The sequence below is a fragment of the Trichophyton rubrum genome (assembly GCF_000151425.1).
Source record: "Trichophyton rubrum CBS 118892 genomic scaffold supercont2.6, whole genome shotgun sequence".
In the NCBI taxonomy this organism is placed as follows: domain Eukaryota; kingdom Fungi; phylum Ascomycota; class Eurotiomycetes; order Onygenales; family Arthrodermataceae; genus Trichophyton; species Trichophyton rubrum.
In genome coordinates this window covers 357,710-379,338 of record NW_003456423.1, presented here as the reverse complement: position 1 = coordinate 379,338, position 21,629 = coordinate 357,710, and the positions used below count along the sequence as shown (strand labels likewise).

Below are 21,629 nucleotides of genomic sequence, written 5' to 3'. Positions count from 1 at the left end.
CAAGACAATGGCTTCCTCACGCGCTTTCTCCCCCGATAGCACCGAATCCCCAGTGGCCGATGTACCAAAGGTGGCCAGCCAGCATTGTGACTTGACCCCAGATTTCACAGCTAAAAGTGAGAACTCCGAGAAACAGCCTATTATCCAGGTTGTCTGTCTCATCGTTTCGGCCTTTGCCGCCATGTTCCTGGTTGCGCTGGACAGAACAATCATCTCAACATTGAGGACATTTCACTTACACGGAAATGGAATCAATTAGTCAAGTCGCTGACAGTCATAAAATCTATAGGCGATACCCAGAATCACTGATGAATTTGAGTCCTTGCAGGATGTTGGCTGGTATGGCAGCGCCTACTTGCTGACATGCTGCGCGTTCCAACTTCTGTTTGGGAAGCTATACAAGCTCTTCTCTGTCAGGATCATCTTCCTTTGCAGTATTGGACTATTTGAGGCTGCCTGTGCAATCTGTGGAGCGGCTCCCAACTCGTTATCATTCATCGTTGGAAGGGCAATCTGTGGTATTGGAGCGGCCGGTGTTCTTGCTGGAACTGTAAGCATAATATCCTTTTAACAATCGCTGTTGATTAACCTTATTCCTAGATAATGTGTATCGTTCATCCTGTGCCCCTCAAGAAGCGTCCACAAATTCAGGGGTTGTTTGGTGCCCTTTTTGGCATTGCCTCTGTCGTAGGGCCATTGATTGGCGGCGCATTTACTTCGAATGTCTCATGGAGGTGGTGCTTCTACATCAACCTTCCCATTGGTGGCGTCGCAATATTTTTCATTGTCTTCTGCCTCAAACTTGCCAAGCGAGATATGATAAGGGTACCCATAGCTGAGAAGCTGGTACAGCTTGATTCCCTGGGGACTACTCTGTTAGCGCTTGGAGTGGTCTCCCTTGTGCTGGCACTTCAGTGGGGGGGCCAAGCATATCCCGTACGTTATTTGACAGTGCGGCTGCCTATCATCTTCTTCCTTCAACTAACATCTAGGTAATAGTAGAGCAGCGGCCGTGTCGTGGCTTGCCTCGCTCTCATGGCAGTTTTGATTCCTGCCTTCGTTGCTGTTCAGGTGCTTCTCCCAAGACAGCTACGCTTCCAGCACGTATATTCTCGCAGCGAAGTGTTCTTTCGGCCTTTTGGCAAACTCTGTATCGGCTCCGGAAATTATATATTTGGTAGGAATGGAATATTATCCATAGTACTGCAAGCAACTAACTATTTATCAATATAGCATACTTCTTGCCAGTTTGGTTTCAGTCTATCCAAGGTACCTCTGCTGTGAATTCTGGCATTCTCTTGCTACCAATGATGCTCTCAATGGTCGTTGGATCAGTCGGTGGCAGAGCTATAAACTCTAGAATCGGATACTATACCCCATTGGCAATTATTGGTTCCTGCATAATGTCGGTCGGCGCTGGCTTTCTCACCACTCTGAAGGTGGCTAGCGGCAAAGAAGGATGGATTGGCTATCAAGTAATCTACGGATTTGGGTTAGGTCTATGTTTCCAGGTTCCTAACCTTGCTGCACAAACTGTTCTATCAAAACCTGACATACCGCTTGGTTTGGCGTTGATGTTATTTGGACAGCTTATTGGAGCAGCAGTCTTTGTATCTGTTGGTGAAAACGTCCTAGCAAATCAGCTAGTGAAGAGACTTTCAGCTCTTCCAGGGTTTACTCCCGGTCTCGTTACTTCGGGTGGGATCACAGGACTATTCAATACAATACCCACGGATCAACATGATATACTCCGCTTCTCCTATAATGAAGCACTACGAAGCGTATTCCAGGTTGGCCTTATTGTTTCATGCATGTCGTTGCTTGGTGCTGCCACGCTAGAGTGGAAGAGCATCAACAGAGTGCAGAGCAAGCTTGATACTGAAAACAAAACAACTGGCGGTGAAAAGGCTGGACAGGAAACCCGAAATTAACTAGAAACGAGTAAGTATAAACATTGCTTTTACAGAACAGTTAGTTTGCTTTGAAGAAATGACTACTTTATATCTAATCCTTAATCCCAATCCCCAGAGCCGCAAGATTAGCCAATGATTTGACAGTATAATTCGGTCACGTGATTGCTTAGGGTATTAGTCATCCACTTTTCTAGGTTGGCGGCTCCCGATGAAACCAACACCGGCTTCTAAGTAGCATTTCCGTTTCACATTCTCCTCCTTGATGGATCTCTAGAGGAGGTCATGGCGGAATTTCAGATATACCAACTTGCAGTACCATTTGTTGTACTGCTGATAGCGTTTCTTTCATATACTTCGCAATATTTGTTCCTCTTCCTTGAACCTGCACCGCTGAGTACACCCGAACTCGTCAAATTCAACATCCTGGTGGCTTGCATATGGATATGCTATGCCAGAGCCTGCCTAACGGATCCAGGGAGAATCCCAAAAGACTGGAAGCCATCCACTACCGCAGGTGCATTGTTAGAGAAGCATCTTGGTCTCGAAGAGGGCAGCGATCCTTCTTATCGTCAACGATGGTGTCGAAGATGCGAGGCGTTCAAACCTCCCAGATCTCACCATTGTAAAACTTGCCAACGGTGAGCGCAGCCAGCTCAGGAAAGCACGCTTATATGTTTATATAACTCATGTACTGATGTACCGTGGAGATGTATCCCTAAGATGGACCACCATTGCCCATGGACACATAACTGCGTCTCGCATTTCACATTCCCGCATTTTATTCGTTTTCTATTTTATGCAGTAATTTCCATGATATATCTTGAACGCTTTCTTTATATCCGTATAGCGGTGTTATGGAACAACCGAAGCCTACCAAGTGTATGTTCTACCTTTGTGGCCATGGCTAATCGTTTTATCCTATTCCACTAACACTAGAACCATAGTTATACGGTCCCTCTCTAGCTCATTTAGGGCATCTCTTTGTGCTTGCTATTACTAATACTGTAGTTCTTCTTGCCCTGTTGATTCTACTACTTCGAAATATATGGATGTTGGGTGCAAACGAGACTACTATCGAGGGATGGGAAATTGAAAGGCACAAGACGTTGTGTCGACGAGCACGAACCCTGGGTGGATACCTCGAAGGTCCAGATGGTGTCAAAGTCTGGATTAAAAGACAAGAATTTCCATATGATATTGGTGTTTGGAATAACATTAGAGATGGCATGGGTGGTAGTAATAATGTGTGTTGCCAATTCTATATTCAACACTCCTTAAACAAAGTCATATTCTAACAAAAGCAACTTTCTAGATATTTAGCTGGTTTTGGCCCTTTTCACGAACACCGGATCGGCGCACTGGGTTAGAGTTTGAAGTTAATGGCTTTGAAGGTATGTGTTACTTCTGGCTGTCACCTTAGAGCACAAAATTGATGTCTGAAGATGAATCTCTCACCTGGCCTCCACCGGACCCTGACAGGATGTCCCGAAACACGCCACAAAGGCAGGATAGAACAACACTTCTTGGAGATGGTCAAAATTTTGACTATGACGAGATTGAGGCATTTCATAAGCGCCAGGAGGCAGACTATCTACGCCAGCGAGCTGTTTCCGAAGTCCGCCGTCGAAAACCGTTTCATAAACGCTATATAAAAAAGGGGGATGATGGCTATCTATCCAATATCTCCAACTCGGAAGACGAGGAATCATCCAACAGTGGAGAAGAAGGCTGGAGAAACTCGGAAGGTGAAAGGTTGAAAGATTTCGGAGTTGATGAAAAGGTTGAATTCTACGATGAGGATGATATACCACTTGCCGAATTAATACAGCGAAAAAAACTTCGGTCATGATGAAAAGGCAAGTGTCCTCCCAAAGCCCAAATTAATAGAGCCTCGCAAAGGATGCACTTACATAAATACTGGGATCTATAGTTACCCTAGGGGTGAAGAGGCGATTATAGTGCTAGCCGTAACCAAAATAGAATATTATTGAATCAAGGCAGCCGTTTCGACGGAAGATCCAAGTCTATAACTATATACGTACATAGTTTGGAAGATTTCAAAAAGGACTGCGCTTCTTCGTGACATACGCTTGCATCCTTTATAATACGCCCTACCAGGTCCCTGTAACCAAAACATTCGTATAATTTGAGTCATAGCCTACTATATGAAGGAGACTGGTATATCTTCAATCGTTTATAAAGGCGTTCACAAAAGTGTTCAGCTTCATCAGTCGGTCAAATTATTAACTTCCTACTTCATGTTCCGTTTCTTCTGATACAGATAACTGTATATAAGTTCCACTTGAAAACAGGCTACAGCATGGAGGAAACAATATCCAGTTTCAAACTAACCCCGAGAATTCACCTTCGTCGCTACAAACCAAGCGACATCGATCTGATCTGCATGCTTAATGAAGATGAAGGCGTAATGAAATACATCGACAGTGAGCCGCCATCTCGGGAAGAAGTCGAAGAAGAGGTCCAAGAGATCATTCAAGCATACAATTTCAACCCTCGAACTGGCAAATGGATAGCCGAAACACCGACAGCTGAAGGCATGGAATTTATTGGCTGGTTCCGGCTGGGTGATCTAGATCAATTCTCACAAGAGTGCTTTAGCAATGCCAATACTGAAAGCAAGGAAAAAGGCCTGCGGCTGGAACTTGGATATCGGATTCGCCGTCGGTTCTGGGGTCAGGGGCTAGCAACTGAAGGAGGCCGAGCTCTTGTTCGATACGCCTTTTGTTCCCTGAACGTCACCCAGGTAGTGGCCGGGACGATGTTTGTCAACTCGGGATCCCGTCGTGTCATGGAGAAATGCGGTTTGAAGCATGTAAAGACACTCTATCTGGAGTTTCGTGACCCGCTCCCGGGGACAGAATTGGGTGAAGTGTTCTATGCTATCACTAGAGAGGAGTGGGTGGATTCTGTTGGTAACTGCGAAGAAACTATATCTAATGGGCTTGAATAAGGGGTCAGATGGCCAAAGGGGTATGTATGTATTGTGGATTGAGATATTATTAAAAGCGTCTAATTACTATTCTCGATAAGCAGATAAAACGCTAAAATAAAGGAAACAAAAGTCAAAGAAGAGTAAATTCACATGCCAAGGGTATTCTCGCTCCAGAAAGACCAAAACAGTGACGGGCGAAGGTCGTAAATTCATTAGATGAAGCAGATGTAAACGGGAAAACAGTAATCACACAAGCCTTATCAGTTACCGGTCCAAGGTATTAGGGAGAGAAAGACTCGAAATTGGTATGGCAAGGCTGCGGGCATCAGACCAACCTCTGTAGCTGGTCCCCAAGCTGAGGGTTTCCTTCCACGCCAGCACACTCAACTTCTCCGGCTGCATTTGTTTGGAGTTTGACTGACATATAATCACCATCTCCTCCTTGTGCTCCGACCGAAACCCAGACAAACTTGCTCCCAGAAGCGCTCGCCCAAGATCGCTCTTGAGCTCCATCCCAGAAAAGGTCTGCAGAGGTACATTTTATGGCACCATTGACTTTCGAGACAGACGAGAGAGACACCCTTCCTCCAAGTCTCTTGTTAGTAGCCCAGCAATCAATGACCGTTGTGATAAATTCAAGTTTCTTTGGAAAAGAGTTTGCCTCGAGGATGTCTCTGAACCGTTCAGCAGTGATACCCGGAATCTTTGTAGAGATACCAGAGATGGACGATAGATAAGCAGAGGCCGGCTCTGATATGACTGTTCTGGTATCGAAACCGCTGGGGTGCATTTTGCCTTTCACAGCAAGGTATCTAGCTGCTGACGGTGAAAGGTGATAGAAGTCAATTCTACAGGAGTTGGCCAGCTCTGATGGATCAGCTGGTCGCTGCTCGGGTAGATATAGCACAAGCTTAGTATGATCAGGGAAGTTAAACTAAAAAAACGTGGGTTAGATACTGAACGGTTACTGTTTTGGTAAAAAGGAGGAGGATCTTACCTGGAATGCACCGTCTCCAAAGCCCCAGACTCCAACATTTCCGAGCCTCTGGTAGAATTTGATGTATTGGCCGCTGCTTTTCGATTTCGATGGTTCAATAGCGCCTCTCCCTAGAGACCCTACCATATATTTGCCGAACTGATCTACCAGTCTGACACGATTTGCCTTCTCAGCGCTTCGGACTGTGCAGAGAACGTTTGCTGGCTTGTCTGGGCTTGACCGTCTTGTCTCGAACGTCCGTGCAGGGAGAAGAGCTCTCCTGATAGTTCCGTCGGAATACCCGTCCGCATTAATTTCTACATTTTCATAGAATTCAATGGGCTTGCCATCTCTTGGAACAAGCTGATCGACTTCTGAGTAGGAGTTAGCATTTTCTGGGTCTCCTTTCGCGCGCGCCTTTAGCCGAAGGTGGCTTTCACCATCCCTAACTACTACTCCCGTTGCGGGATAGCCATTCTCGCCCCTGAAAACGCAACCAACGCTTCCTTCATCCAACACGTAGGCAATCCCATATCGGTTCGTGTAGTCAACCCACTTCACAACATATGGATGGGCTCCGGATTTGGAGGTTGATTTAGGTTGAGCAGCCCTGTTCCCAGAGCTTCTAAACGAGCTTTGGGATGGTTTCTCACGAAGGATGGACTGGTATATCTGGAGATCAGTTACAACTTCCTGCACGCTTGATCCTGGCAGCACTTCTGACTGATCCTCTGGCAAAAGAAGTGGGCCAGACCCCAACGCCGACCTTGATTTACTGCCACTGCTAGATGCGGCTGACGAGGTGGTTGATGATCTGGTCAGGCCTTGTGGCTTATTTGAACGAGATGCAACGTCCCTGCCCGTAACTGATGATTGACTCTGATGCCGGCGTAAGGTAGAAGTTGAGTCTGACCGAATAGGTATCGTACGTCCGGAACCTACGTTTGATCTAGGCTGACACGCCGCTGGTTTGACAGGTTCTTCAAGCACGTTCTGGTGTTCGGTATTTTGGAGACTATCCACAGGGGCAGACCCCGAGTTGGGAGCTTTGTTACTGGAGGCAGCCCCAAGTGCCGCTGGGGTTGAGGTTGATTTGGACATAGATGTAGTGGGTGCCCGAGTCTTTTCCCGCATTGACTCATGGTAGGCTTGTGCAGTCTGTGATCGTGTGCGTATAGGGCGTTGGCTAAGTAGATTCCGAGTACTCCTGATGGCTGGATTCTTCTCCGGCACGGCATCAGGGGGTGCCACTGTAGCTTGAGTGGCAGTTGAAGAAGTGTCCTTTGCTGCTGGACGAGGTGCAATTGCCTGTTGACGAAGCATGGCAGCATGATTCTTGGGAGCGGATTCTCGGCGGTTGAGCTGGGCAGCCAGAGCGATCTCGGTCCTCGCTATCATTGCTGCCTTTGATTTAGTCAAAGTATTCCGGCCATCAATAGCTCGATTGCTACTTTCTTGGTCCTCTGGCAGGTCATTTTCCGCCTCTGCTTCGTCAAGACTCCAATCCTTGCCATTATCAATGTAGTAGCTGTAGACTCTGTCGGATGGCAGAGGCATAACAGGCTGGAGACCCCTCTCTTCCTCGGTAAGGCATTCAGCAAAAGCAGATTTTCCACATCTTTTCCCTGCCGATTTTCGTATTTCCCCTGAGCTCCGTCTTCCAACGCCGCACTCCGCGTAAAAGATGTTCTTACATATGATGTATCTCTGGGTAGAATTCGTAACGTGGGATATAAGTTTCCTATATGTATGGTCGTACTCCAAACTGTATCCAGAGGCCGGGTTGTCGCCTCGAGGGCTATCTTTTGTTAACCAATGTGGAGGTGATGTGCGAGATTCGGGTTCGAGTTCACGGGGAATGCAGCCATTGTACATATTGAAGAATGGATGATCTACAATTTGGTCGGGATCCGGTCTTTTCTCTTCCGCAAGGTTCAAGCAAGCAGTAACTAGATCTTTAGCCTCGTCCGGGATGTAATTTGCACTTTCGGTGTCAACTGGCCAGTCGTAACTCAGTGACTTCACCTTCTTGTAAATTTCCTCTTGGGTTTTGGATTGAAATGGGGGAAAACCCGTAAGCATGGCAAAGCTGAATCAACGGGACTCCAGTTAGCTACTTTTTCTTCACTTGGTGGGGAATCCACAGCACTTACAAAATCACACCCAAAGACCAGATGTCGACTTTTTGATTGTGACCTCCTTTGCTCTTATCCAGAACCTCTGGAGCAATATAATTCGGAGTCCCGCACAGCGTCTTTCTTCTCTTCTCATCTTTCTCGCTGAGCATCAGGGCCGCCAGCCCGAAGTCGCCAACTTTGATATTCATGCATTGGTCGAGAAACAAGTTTCCCATTTTCAAGTCACGATGAGCAACATGACGTTTGTGGAGGTACTTCACAGCGCCACAGAGTTGTACCATAAACCTTCGTACCTCTGGCAGACTTAGGAACTTTCTTTTCTTCACCATATCCATCACTGAACCATTGGGACAAAGCTCGAGAACCACGTATATGTTTTTCCGGAAGGAAAACGCTCGGTGAAATGTAACAATGTTAGGATGTTTCATCTTTGAGTGAATCTGCAGCTCCGTCCGAAACTGTAACAATCCAATTGAGTCAGCTATCAAATTAAACCCGTACCCATTGGTAGATAGCGCATACCTTTTCCTCCATCTTCTTTTGCTGCATTTCAGACTTGACAACTTTCATGGCAAATATACGACCATTCCTTACAAGCTTCCCTTCATAGCAGACTGCAAATCCTCCCTTTCCCAGGAAGCTACCTATCTCATATTCCTCTCCGCAAGGGCCAGGCTCCTTGACCTCGGGAGGTGGAGGTGTTGCATGATGCCGATGGGATGATGGCTGTTTTTGGGCAGGATTGGTCTTGACCGATAACTTTTTGGCTCCTTCAACTTTTGGTTTTGGTGGAATGTTGGTTGATCGCGGAGATAGTGGCTCCATGGCTAGTAACAATTGCGAAGAAGTTGCATAGAGCAAGGTGGTGGCTCAATGGACAAGCTGAGAGGTATGGCAGTCTCCAATTCGAGTGTATAGGGCGCTTTCTTCGAGTAATTGTAGAGGTGCCACAGTAGGTATTCCTGGTGAAGAATTATGTATTCTTTGAATATTGCGCCGGCAGGGATGAATTCCGATGATAACAGGACGAGACAACAGAAGATAAGAGTAATGCACGCAAACAAATGCTCAACAAAGACGTAAAACTGCTAACAAGATATCGCATGCAAGTCTGGTCAAATGTCAGCTCTCCGCCACAAACGAGTGCGTCTCTCCGTCTCTCCGTCTCGTCGCTTCTCTCAGGTTTACTGTTTACTTCTCGACAAGCAAAGCGAAGTTGCAGCTTTTTGGCCCGGCAACGCTTAGCCTAAATGGGAAATATGTAAACAAAAGTCATCGGAGCGGAAAAACGAGGCGGAACCTTATCTATATTAGATAATCATCTAGTTCTCCTCTTGGCATTTTTTCCCTTTTCGACTTCCTCGAACTCCGTCCTCGAGATATCCAACTCGACATTCAAACCTGCAGGATTTACGGGAGTACGACTGTTGGATAGCCGCGTTGGACTGTTTCCTAGTTGTATATCAAGTCACTTTGTTTTGAGAAGATGCGGTGATCACGTCGCTCGTTGAGTTCTGAAACCCGTGGACTGAATAACCCCACGCCCAGAGAATGGTAGCTACGCGATGTCGAGTATCACACTCAAGCTCTCGTCTCTTGTGATAAGGACGCTCTCGAAACCCATAGCAGTAAGCATGGCGGATATCGGAATCCCCCTTTCTATGGGCCGGGCTGACAGTTTCGCCTTTCCGAGCAGAACCAAATCAAAGCACAAGCTCGTGAGCATGAGCGGTTTCGTCGGATATGCGTGTCGTTCGCGCAGAAAGTGCATCGCATTGACATGCGGTTAAGGCTCGGCCTGCTCCAAAACACTGCTGCTCTCGAAAAGCAAGCTGCCCGTGAGGCGGCTGAAGCACACGCTAAGAAGATAAAACTCCAAACACCCACAGTCAAGACGGAGGCCCAGACGAAGGCCGATGAGTTGCTCAAGGCAAAGGAGAAAGCAGGAGGCGCCGCCGTTAAGACTCCGCCCATCCCTCGGATTCGGCCGTTGTCTGAAGGCAAAGCAATCGACATGGGAGCAAACTTCATCAGCGAGACATTCTTGTTCCTTGTTGGAGGTGGACTGATCATCTTCGAGTCGCTCCGGTCCCGACGGAAGGAAACCTCACGACGGGAGGACGTTGCCGACCGTCTAGCGGAACTGGAAGAGTCAGAGAATGCTGCACGCGCTGCTTTGATCGTTCTGGAGAAGGAGGTTCTCAGGCTACAGTCCCAGCTTGAGAAGCGCCCTGTTAAAGATTTGAAGCGGGTTCTGCCGAAGGAAATATGGCAGGTTGAGGAAGAACCGGAGCCAGAACCAGAGCCTTCGCTTCTCACAACCATATCTTCCTATTTCCAGTGGCCAAAAACACCCAGCAATACTCCTGCTGCAGCTGCTGTTCCACCCGAGCCGCAAGCATCCCAACCGGCTCCAGCCCAAGCTCCATCGAAGCCAGATGCAACCTCTCCAACCACACCTCTACCGAAGAAACAAGTTTAATACTCAATCAATTAGCATGTTCGAGCATAACTCACATCTAATGCTTTTGAGATACCCTCCCCTCAGTCTCAGTTATACTTGATCTTTAGCGTCATATTCTGATACAGACCCGTCCCACTCCAAGTAGACGCCTCCTTTTTTTGTCGATATAGCCTCCATACGTGTACATTAATTATTAGAACCATAGCTAGGCCCATTGAATAGACTGTATTTGTCACACTGTCCACAGTCGCCGTCGCCCCTGCAGGCTCCTCCGTAGCATAAGACAAGAGTAATCAGAGTAATCAGCCTGTGGCGCAGCGAAAAAAGACTTGAAAAGCCGCGTGGGAGGCTGCATCACCCTTATTACATAAGCAATGACATTTAATTAGTTCTTGAAATGTCACTGACTGGCAACACTTTTTGGCAGATCAGGCCTGGCGTTTGTTTGAGCTTTAGATACCCAAGGCAAGGCCCTTTTGTTATATTATTCTACCTCGTCCCGAACCTTTACGAAAGCGCCCCGGCATCTCCAGGCCTGCCACTGCTCCTCGGCCGTCAAGGAACTGCAGCGCCGCGCCCAACGTCACAATCCCCAGGCTCACCCTGAGTTGGCCGTCCAGCCAGCCCCGTGTGAGCTGCTATCAGAAGAATGGTAAGTCGCATGCTTGGAAAACTTCAGTCCGATACGAGGGAAGAAGCTATACTAACCCCTTGTTGCCTTCTAGGGTTATTCTAAACGTCCTCGCGATGATAAGAAGAGTAAAGGCGGGCGGTCTAAACATGCGGGGGATAAGGGCTCCGGTCAACCGCGAGTAAAAAAGGCCGTCTTTGAGAGCACCAAGAAGAAGGAAGTCGGTGTATCAGACTTGACGCTGCTCAGCAAGGTGTCCAATGAAGCTATCAATGAGAATCTGAAGAAACGGTTTGAGCATGGGGAGATTTACGTGAGTGCTGCACTATACCTGCGGTGTGTTGCCCCTTTACCAGCTGCACGCTAACGTCAGGTCGCAGACATATATCGGCCATGTGCTTGTCTCCGTCAACCCGTTTCGAGACCGTAAGTGTACCTGTCTGCTCTCGGTAGTTTTTCTAAGTCTAACGTATATTGCTTGCTTAGTCGGGATATACACCGACGAGGTACTGGATTCGTACCGCGGGAAGAACCGTCTCGAAGTAAAACCGCACGTCTTTGCAGTCGCCGAGTCAGCGTACTATAACATGAAAGCATACAAGGAAAACCAATGTGTTATTATCTCAGGAGAATCGGGTGCTGGAAAGACGGAAGCTGCTAGACGATTGATGCAGTATATCGCAAACGTCTCGGGGGGTTCAGATTCTTCCATTCAAGAAACCAAGGATATGGTTCTGGCAACCAATCCGCTCCTGGAATCGTTTGGAAATGCGAAAACATTGCGCAACAACAACTCATCGCGATTTGGAAAATACTTAGAACTCCAGTTCAATTCGGTTGGAGAACCCGTCGGAGCCGTGATCACAAACTATCTATTAGAGAAGTCCAGAGTCGTGGGCCAGATCACCAACGAACGAAATTTCCATATCTTCTATCAATTTACGAAGGCTGCCCCCCAGTCATACCGCGGTACGTACCTGTGGAGAATATATATATATATATATATATATAATCAATTGCTAATAAAGTTAAACAGAAGCATTTGGAATTCAGAAACCGGATGCCTACCTATATACTAGCCGCTCAAAGTGCTTTGATGTGCCTAATATAGATGATTCAGCGGATTTTAGAGAGACCGTTGAAGCCATGAAGATCATTGGCTTAAGCCAGGCTGAACAGGACAACATCTTCCGTGTACTGGCTGCTATCCTCTGGCTAGGAAATATGCAGTTTGTTGAGGATGACCAGAGCAATGCCACTATCACCGACCGGTCGGTCATCGACTTCGTTGCCTATTTAATGGAAGTGGATGCAGACCAGGTTCAAAAGGCCCTTACTCACAGAATCGTGGAAACCGCAAGAGGAGCTCGGAGAGGTTCTATCTATGAAGTGCCACTGAACACGGTGCAAGCTATGGCTGTTCGTGATGCCTTGGCAAAGGCGCTCTATTTCAATCTCTTTGACTGGATTGTACAGCGAGTGAATGCATCCCTGGTTGCGAAAGGAGCCGTTTCAAACTCCATTGGTATCCTGGATATTTATGGATTTGAAATTTTCGAGAAGAACTCATTCGAACAGCTTTGCATCAATTATGTCAATGAAAAGCTCCAGCAGATCTTTATTCAATTGACATTGAAGACAGAGCAAGAAGAATATGCCCGGGAACAAATCCAATGGACGCCCATCAAATACTTCGATAACAAGGTTGTTTGCTCGTTGATTGAAGACAAGAGACCTCCGGGAATCTTTGCTGCGCTTAACGATGCCTGTGCTACTGCACATGCGGACTCAGCGGCAGCAGATCAAACCTTTGTTGGTCGATTGAACTTCCTTGGCCAAAATCCAAACTTCGAATCCAGACAAGGACAGTTTATTGTCAAACATTACGCTGGCGATGTGTCTTATGCCATTGAAGGAATGACAGATAAGAACAAGGATCAATTGCTCAAGGATATATTAAACCTAATCAACTCGAGTGGTAACGGCTTCTTGCATACCCTTTTCCCGGACCAAGTGAACCAGGATGACAAGAGACGCCCTCCAACTGCTGGTGACAAGATCAAGGCCTCTGCAAATGATTTGGTTGCAACGCTAGCCAAAGCCCAGCCATCATATATACGGACAATCAAACCAAACGACAACAAGTCCCCATCCGAGTACAATGTTGGAAACGTTATGCATCAAATCAAGTATCTTGGTTTGCAGGAGAACGTCCGAATAAGAAGAGCCGGTTTCGCTTATCGACAGACATTCGACAAGTTTGTTGAACGGTTTTACCTCCTTTCTCCCAAAACCTCGTACGCGGGTGATTACACTTGGACTGGCGATGCTGAGTCCGGTTGTCGACAGATCTTGAAGGACACAAGTATCCCCGCTGAAGAGTACCAGATGGGTGTGACCAAGGCTTTCATCAAGACCCCCGAAACGCTTTTCGCACTTGAGCACATGCGAGACCGTTACTGGCATAACATGGCCATCAGGATACAGCGTGCATGGCGCAACTACCTCCGATATCGAACCGAATGTGCCATCCGCATCCAACGCTTCTGGAGACGTGTCACCGGTGGCCTGGAGTTCATCAAGCTACGAGATCAAGGCCACCGAGTACTTAGTGGGAAAAAGGAGCGTCGACGATTCAGCCTTCTTGGTTCAAGGAGATTCCTAGGTGACTATATAGGTGTTGGAAATAAGGGTGGATTTGGGGAGATCGTTAGAGACTCCATTCGCCTTTCTAGTGAGTATTCAGATGCGGCCCTCGTGTGTTTGATAACCCCCCCATTGACGCGTATGACTGTAGGTTCCGAAACAGTACTTTTCTCCTGTCGTTGCGAGTTGCTGGTAACAAAATTCGGCCGATCGAGTAAACCTGCACCACGACTTTTGATTCTGGTATGAATTTCTTCTCGTACAGTTGAGATTCCGAATGGATACTAATAGGGTACATGTGGTAGACTGCTAAAAATGTTTACATTGTTGTTCAAGCAGTTGTGAACAACCAGCTCAACATATCCGCTGAGCGGACCATCTCACTGGGCGCAATCAAGGCTGTTGGAACGTCCAATCTGAAAGACGATTGGTTTTCAATAGTTGTTGGTGCACCCCAGGAGCCAGATCCCCTATTGTCCTGTGTGTTCAAGACGGAATTCTTCACTCATCTCACCAACGCCTTGCGCGGACAGATGAACCTCAAGATTGGTGATGTGTATGTTTCACCAGCACTTTTGTCTAATAAACTAAAAAATATACATCATGCTAACCTCTGAGCTTAGGATTGACTTCAATAAGAAACCCGGCAAGTTGGCACAGGTCAAAGTGGTCAAGGATCCGGCCGTACCCCGGGACGACGTGTATAAGAGTGGAACCATCCGCACAGCTCCCGGAGAGCCAGCAAACTCGGTCTCCAAGCCAACACCGCGGCCAAAACAGGTTGCCGGCAAGCCCATCAGTAAAGGCAAACTTCTACGACCTGGCGGTCCAGGGGGCGGCCCATCCAAGCTCTCGCAAGCAGCGGCCAAGCCCAAGCCACGTCCTGCACCCCAGCAGCTTCCGGGCAGTGGCCAACAGTCAACTCTTGAGTCGCGGCCTGTTCCCCAACCTGCCGCCGTTGCTGCTGCTATAGCAACTTCGAACCATAACCGCGTTAGCTCGACAGCTTCACAATCCCAGTCACGGCCGCCACCACCTCCTCCTCCAGCTCCCCAAGCAGCTCCACCGCCCAAGAAGCCCATGGCCAAAGTGTTGTATGACTTTAACAGTGGGAATACAAATGAGCTGGCAATCCGGCAGGGAGAACTGGTACAGATCATCTCCCGTGAAACAAACGGTATGCCTTCCTTTTTAACCTATCCTATTATACAAGTATGAAAGTATACTAATTAGTATCTAGGTTGGTGGCTATGCATGAACCCAAGCACCGGCGTCCAGGGCTGGACACCAGAGGCATACATTGAGGAAATCAAAGAGGCAGCTCCACCGCCTCCCCCTCCACCACCGCCCGTAGCAGTCCGGGCCCCAGCCCCAGCTCCAACACCGACATCTAACGGTGCAGGTGCAGCGCGTGCGAGCGGAACAGCCGCTGCAAAGGCCAAACCAGCTCCGCCGGCACCCCCCGCAAAACGGCCCAACATGCGCAAACAAGTCCAGACCCCCGTGGCTCCGCGGGATAGTGCCGTTAGCATGAACTCGCAGGACTCCTCGGGGGCCAGTGGGCGGGCGACGCCAAACAGTTTGAACAATGCCAGCTTGGCGGGAGGACTTGCAGAGGCCCTACGGCAGCGACAGAGCGCGATGCAAGGGAAGAATAACGACGACGACGACTGGTAGGGGACATGCTTAGACGGTAGTTACTTGCTGGTAATTGTTTTTTGTTTATAAACGACGCTGCCGTTTGTATCTTTTTGCGTGTGTTTGTTGTTTTTATGTCTATGGAGATTTGCAGCTGAATATTAGAATGGTTGAGTTGATACTTTTTTCAAAAGGGTGTTTATTTACTATCACTATCACACTATCTATTGCTTGATTTGTGCTACAAGACGGTAGAAGTCAATCAAAAAAAAAAAAGAGTGCCGAGTTAGAGATCTATCGCTACCGTGACTGGAATTCATCGATCATGGAGATCATAAACAAGTAACGCTGCAAATAAAATGCCACACAAACATCCAAGGAAGAATCCAAGGGAGGGAGAAATTAAAGAGAACAAAAGGGGTGAAGATATCAAGATATTAGGCTAGAGAGTGAAGGTGAATGGGATCTACCTGGGAGCAGAGGTCGGGGTGTGGACGGGCGAGGGGGCCTGGGGATGGGATATAGGGGTCGGGGGCGCACTTGTCGTAGGCGTGGCCACTTCTATAGCGATGCTGGGCAAGGTAGACAGCGGCGGCAGGCGAGGAGGCTGCTCGGGGGGCCTTGCTTCAGGCTCAACTGCTTCTCTTTCTCTGTCTGTTTCCTGCGTGACCATGCTGGCTGTTTCATTGGGAGGTGTTGGTTGATACGGCGGTGCATCCCCCCAGCCACCGCCCATGCCAGTAGCAGTACCCGTCTCACTGATAGCATCATCGTAGGGCGGCGGAATGGAATTGATGCCCAAATCTGGTCCCGCGGTGCCCAGGGAGGAAACGTCCGAGTGTACAGAGGCCTGCGAGAGCAACGAAGAGGCGGACGTGGTGCGCTGATGCGAGTGGCCCATCATGCCCATACCGGCCGCAGAGTCCAGCAGGGCCCGCGAGTCCGAGTCCGGCGAGTGCGAGCCAGACGTGAGTCTCGTACCGTCGTGTCTGACATGCCCGATATCAGCGTAGGAGACGCTCGACACCCTCCTACCCCGGTTGCGAGACTGGTGTTCGGCCAGCAGCACGGCGGCGGAGACATTCGCTGCGCTGCCGTTGGGAGACGCACTGCCGTCCGCTGTTGCAGAGACGAGCCGGCCTGCCTCAGCCCTTGCCCGGCTCTCCCTGCGCAGCTCCTCCAGCCGGGCCCAGTCGCCTCTCTCGCGGGCCTCTCGACGCTGCTGCCGGAGCTCCTCGCGCTCCGCTATCTCTCGCCGCCGCGCCAGGCGGATCTGATACAGGGACTCCATCTGCTCCTCGCGGTTGGCTTCCTCCTCTTCGGCGGTCTCGGGGAACTCGATGACGACGTCCATGCCGTCTCGCTCGCCTTCACGGGCTATCACGCGCTCGCTGGCCTTGGGAGTGAGGGTGTAGGATGGCAGGGTCATGACGGAGCGGACGGAGGTGTTGCGGTCGACGGTAGCGGCGGCAGCCTGGCCCTGCCGGTCGTCGTCTGCTCCGTTAAGGGCTTCATTGGCCAGCCGTCTGTTTGTCCCGTTGGGCACGGCGTTGTAGGAGGACGAAGATGTCCCCGGAGTCCATCGCTGCCAGAGGCCCTTGAGGAAGCGGCCGGGGATGAATCGGGGCTGGTAGTCGCGGCGGTGGAGGTGACGCAGGACGAAGAACGCGGTGATGAAGGCCACGACGAGCGCGAGGACGATGATGGCGACCTGCAGGCTGTTAGACAGTGTCTCTCTTTGGCTGATTGAGTGATGGATAGAAGGTCGATACGTACGAAGTAGAGGTTGGGCTCGTCGCCGGCGTCGTCGCTGGCTCGCCGCTGGATGTACATCGTGAGACTCAGTAACCGCCTAGCTTGCAGTCTGTCTCTGTCTCTTGACTTCTTCTATCCGTCTCTATCTCTTGACTTGCTCTATCCAGTGTTATTCCTGTCTGGTAATTCCTCTGATTCTTCGTGTCGTTGTCTGTCTGCCTGGATATCATGGCCGAGTCGCGGATTCACTGTCAGCCGCAGCACCAGCCGCGAGATTCCAGCAAGCCGCAGGCCCTTCGTCCTCTTTGTTCGTCTTGTTCGACCGTCAATTAGCTGTTATTCTTGTTATTCTCTTCTTCTTCTTCTCCGTCTGATTAGTTGTCTATTCCATGCCTTGCTGCGCCCGCCGGCTGGCGTCTGCATGCCAATCAACCACCAGCGCCGGACAGGGATGGACAAGGCATCCTCGACCACTCATGATTCAACTACTCTGGCTACGGAGAATACTACTAATAACTAGTTAATGATATGAAGGCCTGACCGTCGAGAAGCATCCGCAAGATCGCGGCCGCTGAGCCTGGCCCGATTCCACATAACTAACGCGCAGAGGATCCAGGCTCTCTCTCTGCTCCGCCAGCATCGATGGAACCAGATTCCACACTACGAGCAACGGACCAGCTAAAAGACCGTCTTATCACTCGGCGAGGCGTCCACTAGCTTCTGCCCAGCGGCTGAGGGCGTCTTGGAGGCCAAAGCAGGACTTGGTACGGAGTCTTCTTCCTCTCAGCCGCGTCTGATACTGACGATAGACAAGACAGGACAAGAAACGGACAAGAAACGGACGATAAAAGGATGATAAAAGGACGATAATCGTTGCTCCGGATGAAAGTGGCCTGCTTCTGCCTGAAAGGCATGTGGTTATGTCTTTCCTTCCAACCGGGGCTGATAGCAACGGACATATACCCAGAGTCTCATGGATAAAACTTGACAGAAGCCATGATAGAGATAATACTACGACATAAGGGACAGTGTCAGTAAGAGATATCGCCTCTGTTGGCAGCCGGTGGACTCGACTTTTGGTCCGGCTGTTTGATAGACGGCCAACACAGAGACTCCGATTGAGACGAACAAGACGCTCGACACGACAAATGAGAAACATACTAGCTATACTCCGAAATATAATAGCTATACTCCGTGACTGGAAGAAAGTGAACAGCGTTGTCCATGGTCCGGGTTCACTCGCGCTCAGATCGTGCTGCAGCAAGTGCAAATCGTGAGTGAAGGACTATGACTAGGACCACCGCTCCTCTCCAGGCTGTCCAGGCGATCTGAGGGTGTCATTAGAGTGGGAATCCGACTGAAGAGCAGCAGAGCCGCCGATGGATCAAGCAGATTCTATTCACAGGCCAGAGTTCATACGTAGCAAGGGGCCTGGTGTAGCCTTATCCACTTACTGTGTCTATATAGTTATAGCTATCAACAGATCATACCAATGGCCAGTATTATTGAATCCCAGGCCATTACTATCAACTGACACGCTGCTGCCACTCATCTCTGGCTTCGTAGTTCTATCCATGCCAATATCTCGGGAGAGCATCATGGACCTTGACTATACATACTTGTTTATATATCTATGAAAGCCAACCAAGTCGAGGCCTCAGCCCTGCCGCAGCTTTAATGCTCCGTCTGATAGTTATATATAGCGAATGGCTCTGCTATTGGCAGCTTGAATGCCCTTGATATGCGCTGACTCCGGCCTCTGCAACCAGATATATAAAACGCCAGCTCGCTTGTGCCACCACATCCCGATGCGCGAAGAAGCACAATACCAGCAAATCAGGCGATGAAAACTGGCGACGCTCGGCAGTCAAATGGCTATCTCTGAGATCACTGCGAGGAAGCATCTCTTAGCTGTCTGGTGAGCTGATTGACAGTGACATCCAGCAGCGTCTCACAGGAAGGACAAACAACCAACCTTACGCACGACATGATGGCCTGCAGCAGACGGCGCGCAGGACATGGCAGTCTGCCCTACACTACTCTTCCTACTCTTCTTATGCTGCTCTGCTCTGCTCTACTCTACTCTCTGCCGTCCCTGTTCAACTATATACGTGTGGACGGCGTTGGCCTGTCAGACCCCCCTCGGCCGGCTTCGAAAGGCATATATTAAAACAGTCCACGTTGAGTGGTTACGCCGGCCTGGAACTCCTGGTCAATGTCGATGTCTACTTACTTAGCTGCCTCCTCGATATTGTTCAAGGACTTAATATCAATCTACCCCATACGAAGAAACGAGGAGCCAGCCAACAGATTCACGGCGTGGCGAGACAGGGGCAGGCCATCCCCCCCCCCGGACTGCACCAAATCTTCATCTCCAACCCTGCAACAAAAAGGATATGCTTGTCCGGCAGGTGACGGTGATGTTGATGGATGTACCAGCAGAAGTCCGTCTGGGCTGATCCGTCGATCAAGGATGAGTTCGATACCGAGTGGCCCGGCCTGGCATCTGCATCTACTTACGACTAGTTATGTATACTTATAACTATGCAACCTCCCTGTACTTGTTGGTACGCCCTTTTCGCGCCGATATCACCGAGGACAGGACTGGACGCTGCTAGGCTCTGATAAGTGAGTGAGCCTTCTGCAGGCCGATCTTCCAGCGTTTCTTTTGCCGGGCGTTGGACAGGGTTTGCATGTCGTGCGTGATGGCAGATCTGACTTGTTGCATTCAAGTCAGAGTCCTCAACCAAGATGACCACACCCTCCCTCGGCTCGTATCATGCTTGCTGGCTCGTCCCTTCGCGCGCTTTTCCTTGGGGCTGGTCCATTGAATAGCGTTTGTCTAATTTCGATGTGGGCAAATTAGACGGGCCTCATCTGTCCTGGAGACTTTCTGCTAGGGGGATCCCCTGATCCCATCCCATATCCTGGCCTGCTCAATGCAACAGTACTTACAGTATAACATGGAAACCAAAAGGCGGTTGACGGCTTTCTACCTTGATCACGCCATGATACTGACATACTGCATATACTCCGTACATAAGTACGCTCTTATGTACGTCCATATGCATTGGCATTGGCCGGCGTATAGCAACCTACGGCTGTACCCTGCGAGCAGGCCGCCGTCAACACGGTCAGGATTCCCGAGTTAGTGTGTGTGCAGGCACCTGCAGCAGTTAATTATAATACTCTGCAGCGAGACCGGGTTGATCACACAGGTCGGTCGGTCGGCCCAAAAAAGGAGCCAGCCACCAGACCAGCAGACGGGACAAAGTCTGCTTTCTCACTTTCACTTCCCTACTCGCATTCGCATACTCAAACATCCCTACTTACCTGGACCGGGCCCGGGGGAGGAGCAGAAACTCTATGCAAGAACGAACCAAACAATGGCAGCAAACCCACAAAATACTAAGAAAAGAGAAAGAATGCCGTCTTCTCGCCTAGACGAACATATCATGTCATGCTGCGAAGCGGACAAGAGCCCGACATGCTGGATAGTCAAGGGGTCCGGGTAGTTTAGTCTAGCAAATCACCGCTTGCGGCAGCCCAGCGGCATACTTATACTGTAGGATGATGCCCCGGACATCCAGCAGTGCAAAAGAAGACCCATGGCTCATGGATGAACCGAACCCGATGCCCGCGTCCCGTCAGGCTGGTTCGGGGTGTGGACGTTTCCCATTCAGCGGGTCGGCGTTGGTACGACGTTGCAGGCTGGACAGAACGCACTCTGGGAACCGGGAACTGGGACTGGCTGGGCCCGAGATAATCTATACCGTTAGACGTTTCATACAGACTCGTACAGGAGGGCTGTTCTTCTTCTTATCGTGCAAACGCATACATAACTTGGGCACGACTGGGCTAATTTTTTAATGTTATGCATGTATGTAGGTGTAGGGGATGACAAGAGGGTGGGAAACCGGGCTTCTTCGTGCACCCCCCTCCTGCTCCTGCTCCTCGCCCCCTTCCCCCTTTGCTTCTTCTTCCTTTAGCATTTCAGTCAGCTTACCACTGTGTTGACTTTTGATGTGATTTGATTGATGGGTATTTAATATCGGGCAGATCGTTATGTGCAGCCAGCCGTAGATCTGCCGCTGAATAAGGCAGGCAAGTAGGGTACTCCGTATGCTTGTAGCTTATATGTAGGTTGCGAAATGTTAAGTTAACTATCTCTGCGCTTTGCTTTTTTCTCTTCTTCTCTGACCCTTCCGTCCGGCGGTATGGTTCGCTTTCATACTCTTGGGAGGCCGATTGGGATCGGGTCTGGCGATTCTGTCCAACAGTAACGTCTTTGAACGCTTCCCTCCGTTTGATTGTTGGGGGGGTTTGTGGTTGGTTTGGATTGGTTGGTGTGAGTGATAGGGAGACAAGAATTGGGGGGCGTTCGACGTTCAATCGGACGCTGTGCTGCCTATGCAATAATGCGTTTGTCTTGCTTTTTTTTATATCTCAGTTCGCATCCCAATTTCATAGAGCGATTTGGTATGTTGGTTGGTTGGATGGCTGGTTGGTAGGTAA

At 49.4% G+C, this 21,629-nt stretch overlaps 7 protein-coding genes across 7 annotated transcripts; 4 read left to right on the top strand and 3 right to left on the bottom strand.

Moving 5' to 3' along the window:
- Nucleotides 1-7: 7 nt before the first annotated feature.
- On the top strand, nt 8-1,931 carry TERG_05547 (uncharacterized protein; the record flags this gene model as incomplete). The annotated part of the gene is made up of 5 exons (XM_003233626.1): nt 8-190; nt 290-550; nt 601-936; nt 1,003-1,177; nt 1,234-1,931. 5 exons carry the CDS (start codon nt 8-10, stop codon nt 1,929-1,931), a joined length of 1,653 nt encoding a protein of 550 aa, XP_003233674.1.
- Nucleotides 1,932-2,195: 264 nt separating this feature from the next.
- TERG_05546 (uncharacterized protein) lies at nt 2,196-3,762 on the top strand (the record flags this gene model as incomplete). Its single annotated transcript, XM_003233625.1, has 5 exons — nt 2,196-2,551; nt 2,621-2,792; nt 2,858-3,157; nt 3,226-3,304; nt 3,356-3,762. 5 exons carry the CDS (start codon nt 2,196-2,198, stop codon nt 3,760-3,762), a joined length of 1,314 nt encoding a protein of 437 aa, XP_003233673.1.
- Nucleotides 3,763-4,233: 471 nt separating this feature from the next.
- On the top strand, nt 4,234-4,884 carry TERG_05545 (uncharacterized protein; the record flags this gene model as incomplete). Its single annotated transcript, XM_003233624.1, has 1 exon — nt 4,234-4,884. The coding sequence occupies one exon, from the start codon at nt 4,234-4,236 to the stop codon at nt 4,882-4,884; it is 651 nt and encodes a 216-aa protein (XP_003233672.1).
- A 307-nt stretch (nt 4,885-5,191) lies between these two features.
- TERG_05544 (uncharacterized protein) lies at nt 5,192-9,244 on the bottom strand (the record flags this gene model as incomplete). Its single annotated transcript, XM_047748452.1, has 2 exons — nt 5,864-9,244; nt 5,192-5,800 (listed from the first exon to the last, which is right to left on the bottom strand). Exons 1-2 carry the CDS (start codon nt 7,922-7,924, stop codon nt 5,192-5,194), a joined length of 2,670 nt encoding a protein of 889 aa, XP_047604434.1. The 5' UTR covers nt 7,925-9,244.
- Nucleotides 9,245-9,358: 114 nt separating this feature from the next.
- TERG_12303 (myosin-1) lies at nt 9,359-15,398 on the top strand (the record flags this gene model as incomplete). The annotated part of the gene is made up of 10 exons (XM_047751281.1): nt 9,359-9,608; nt 9,677-10,456; nt 11,170-11,388; nt 11,456-11,501; nt 11,562-12,044; nt 12,112-13,809; nt 13,873-13,964; nt 14,027-14,277; nt 14,345-14,898; nt 14,962-15,398. The coding sequence occupies exons 1-10, from the start codon at nt 9,546-9,548 to the stop codon at nt 15,396-15,398; spliced, it is 4,623 nt and encodes a 1,540-aa protein (XP_047606632.1). The 5' UTR covers nt 9,359-9,545.
- Nucleotides 15,399-15,825: 427 nt separating this feature from the next.
- On the bottom strand, nt 15,826-17,192 carry TERG_05541 (uncharacterized protein; the record flags this gene model as incomplete). The annotated part of the gene is made up of 2 exons (XM_003233620.1): nt 15,826-17,070; nt 17,136-17,192. 2 exons carry the CDS (start codon nt 17,190-17,192, stop codon nt 15,826-15,828), a joined length of 1,302 nt encoding a protein of 433 aa, XP_003233668.1.
- Nucleotides 17,193-17,808: 616 nt separating this feature from the next.
- TERG_12302 (uncharacterized protein) lies at nt 17,809-18,273 on the bottom strand (the record flags this gene model as incomplete). Its single annotated transcript, XM_047751280.1, has 1 exon — nt 17,809-18,273. The coding sequence occupies one exon, from the start codon at nt 18,271-18,273 to the stop codon at nt 17,809-17,811; it is 465 nt and encodes a 154-aa protein (XP_047606631.1).
- Nucleotides 18,274-21,629: the final 3,356 nt, after the last annotated feature.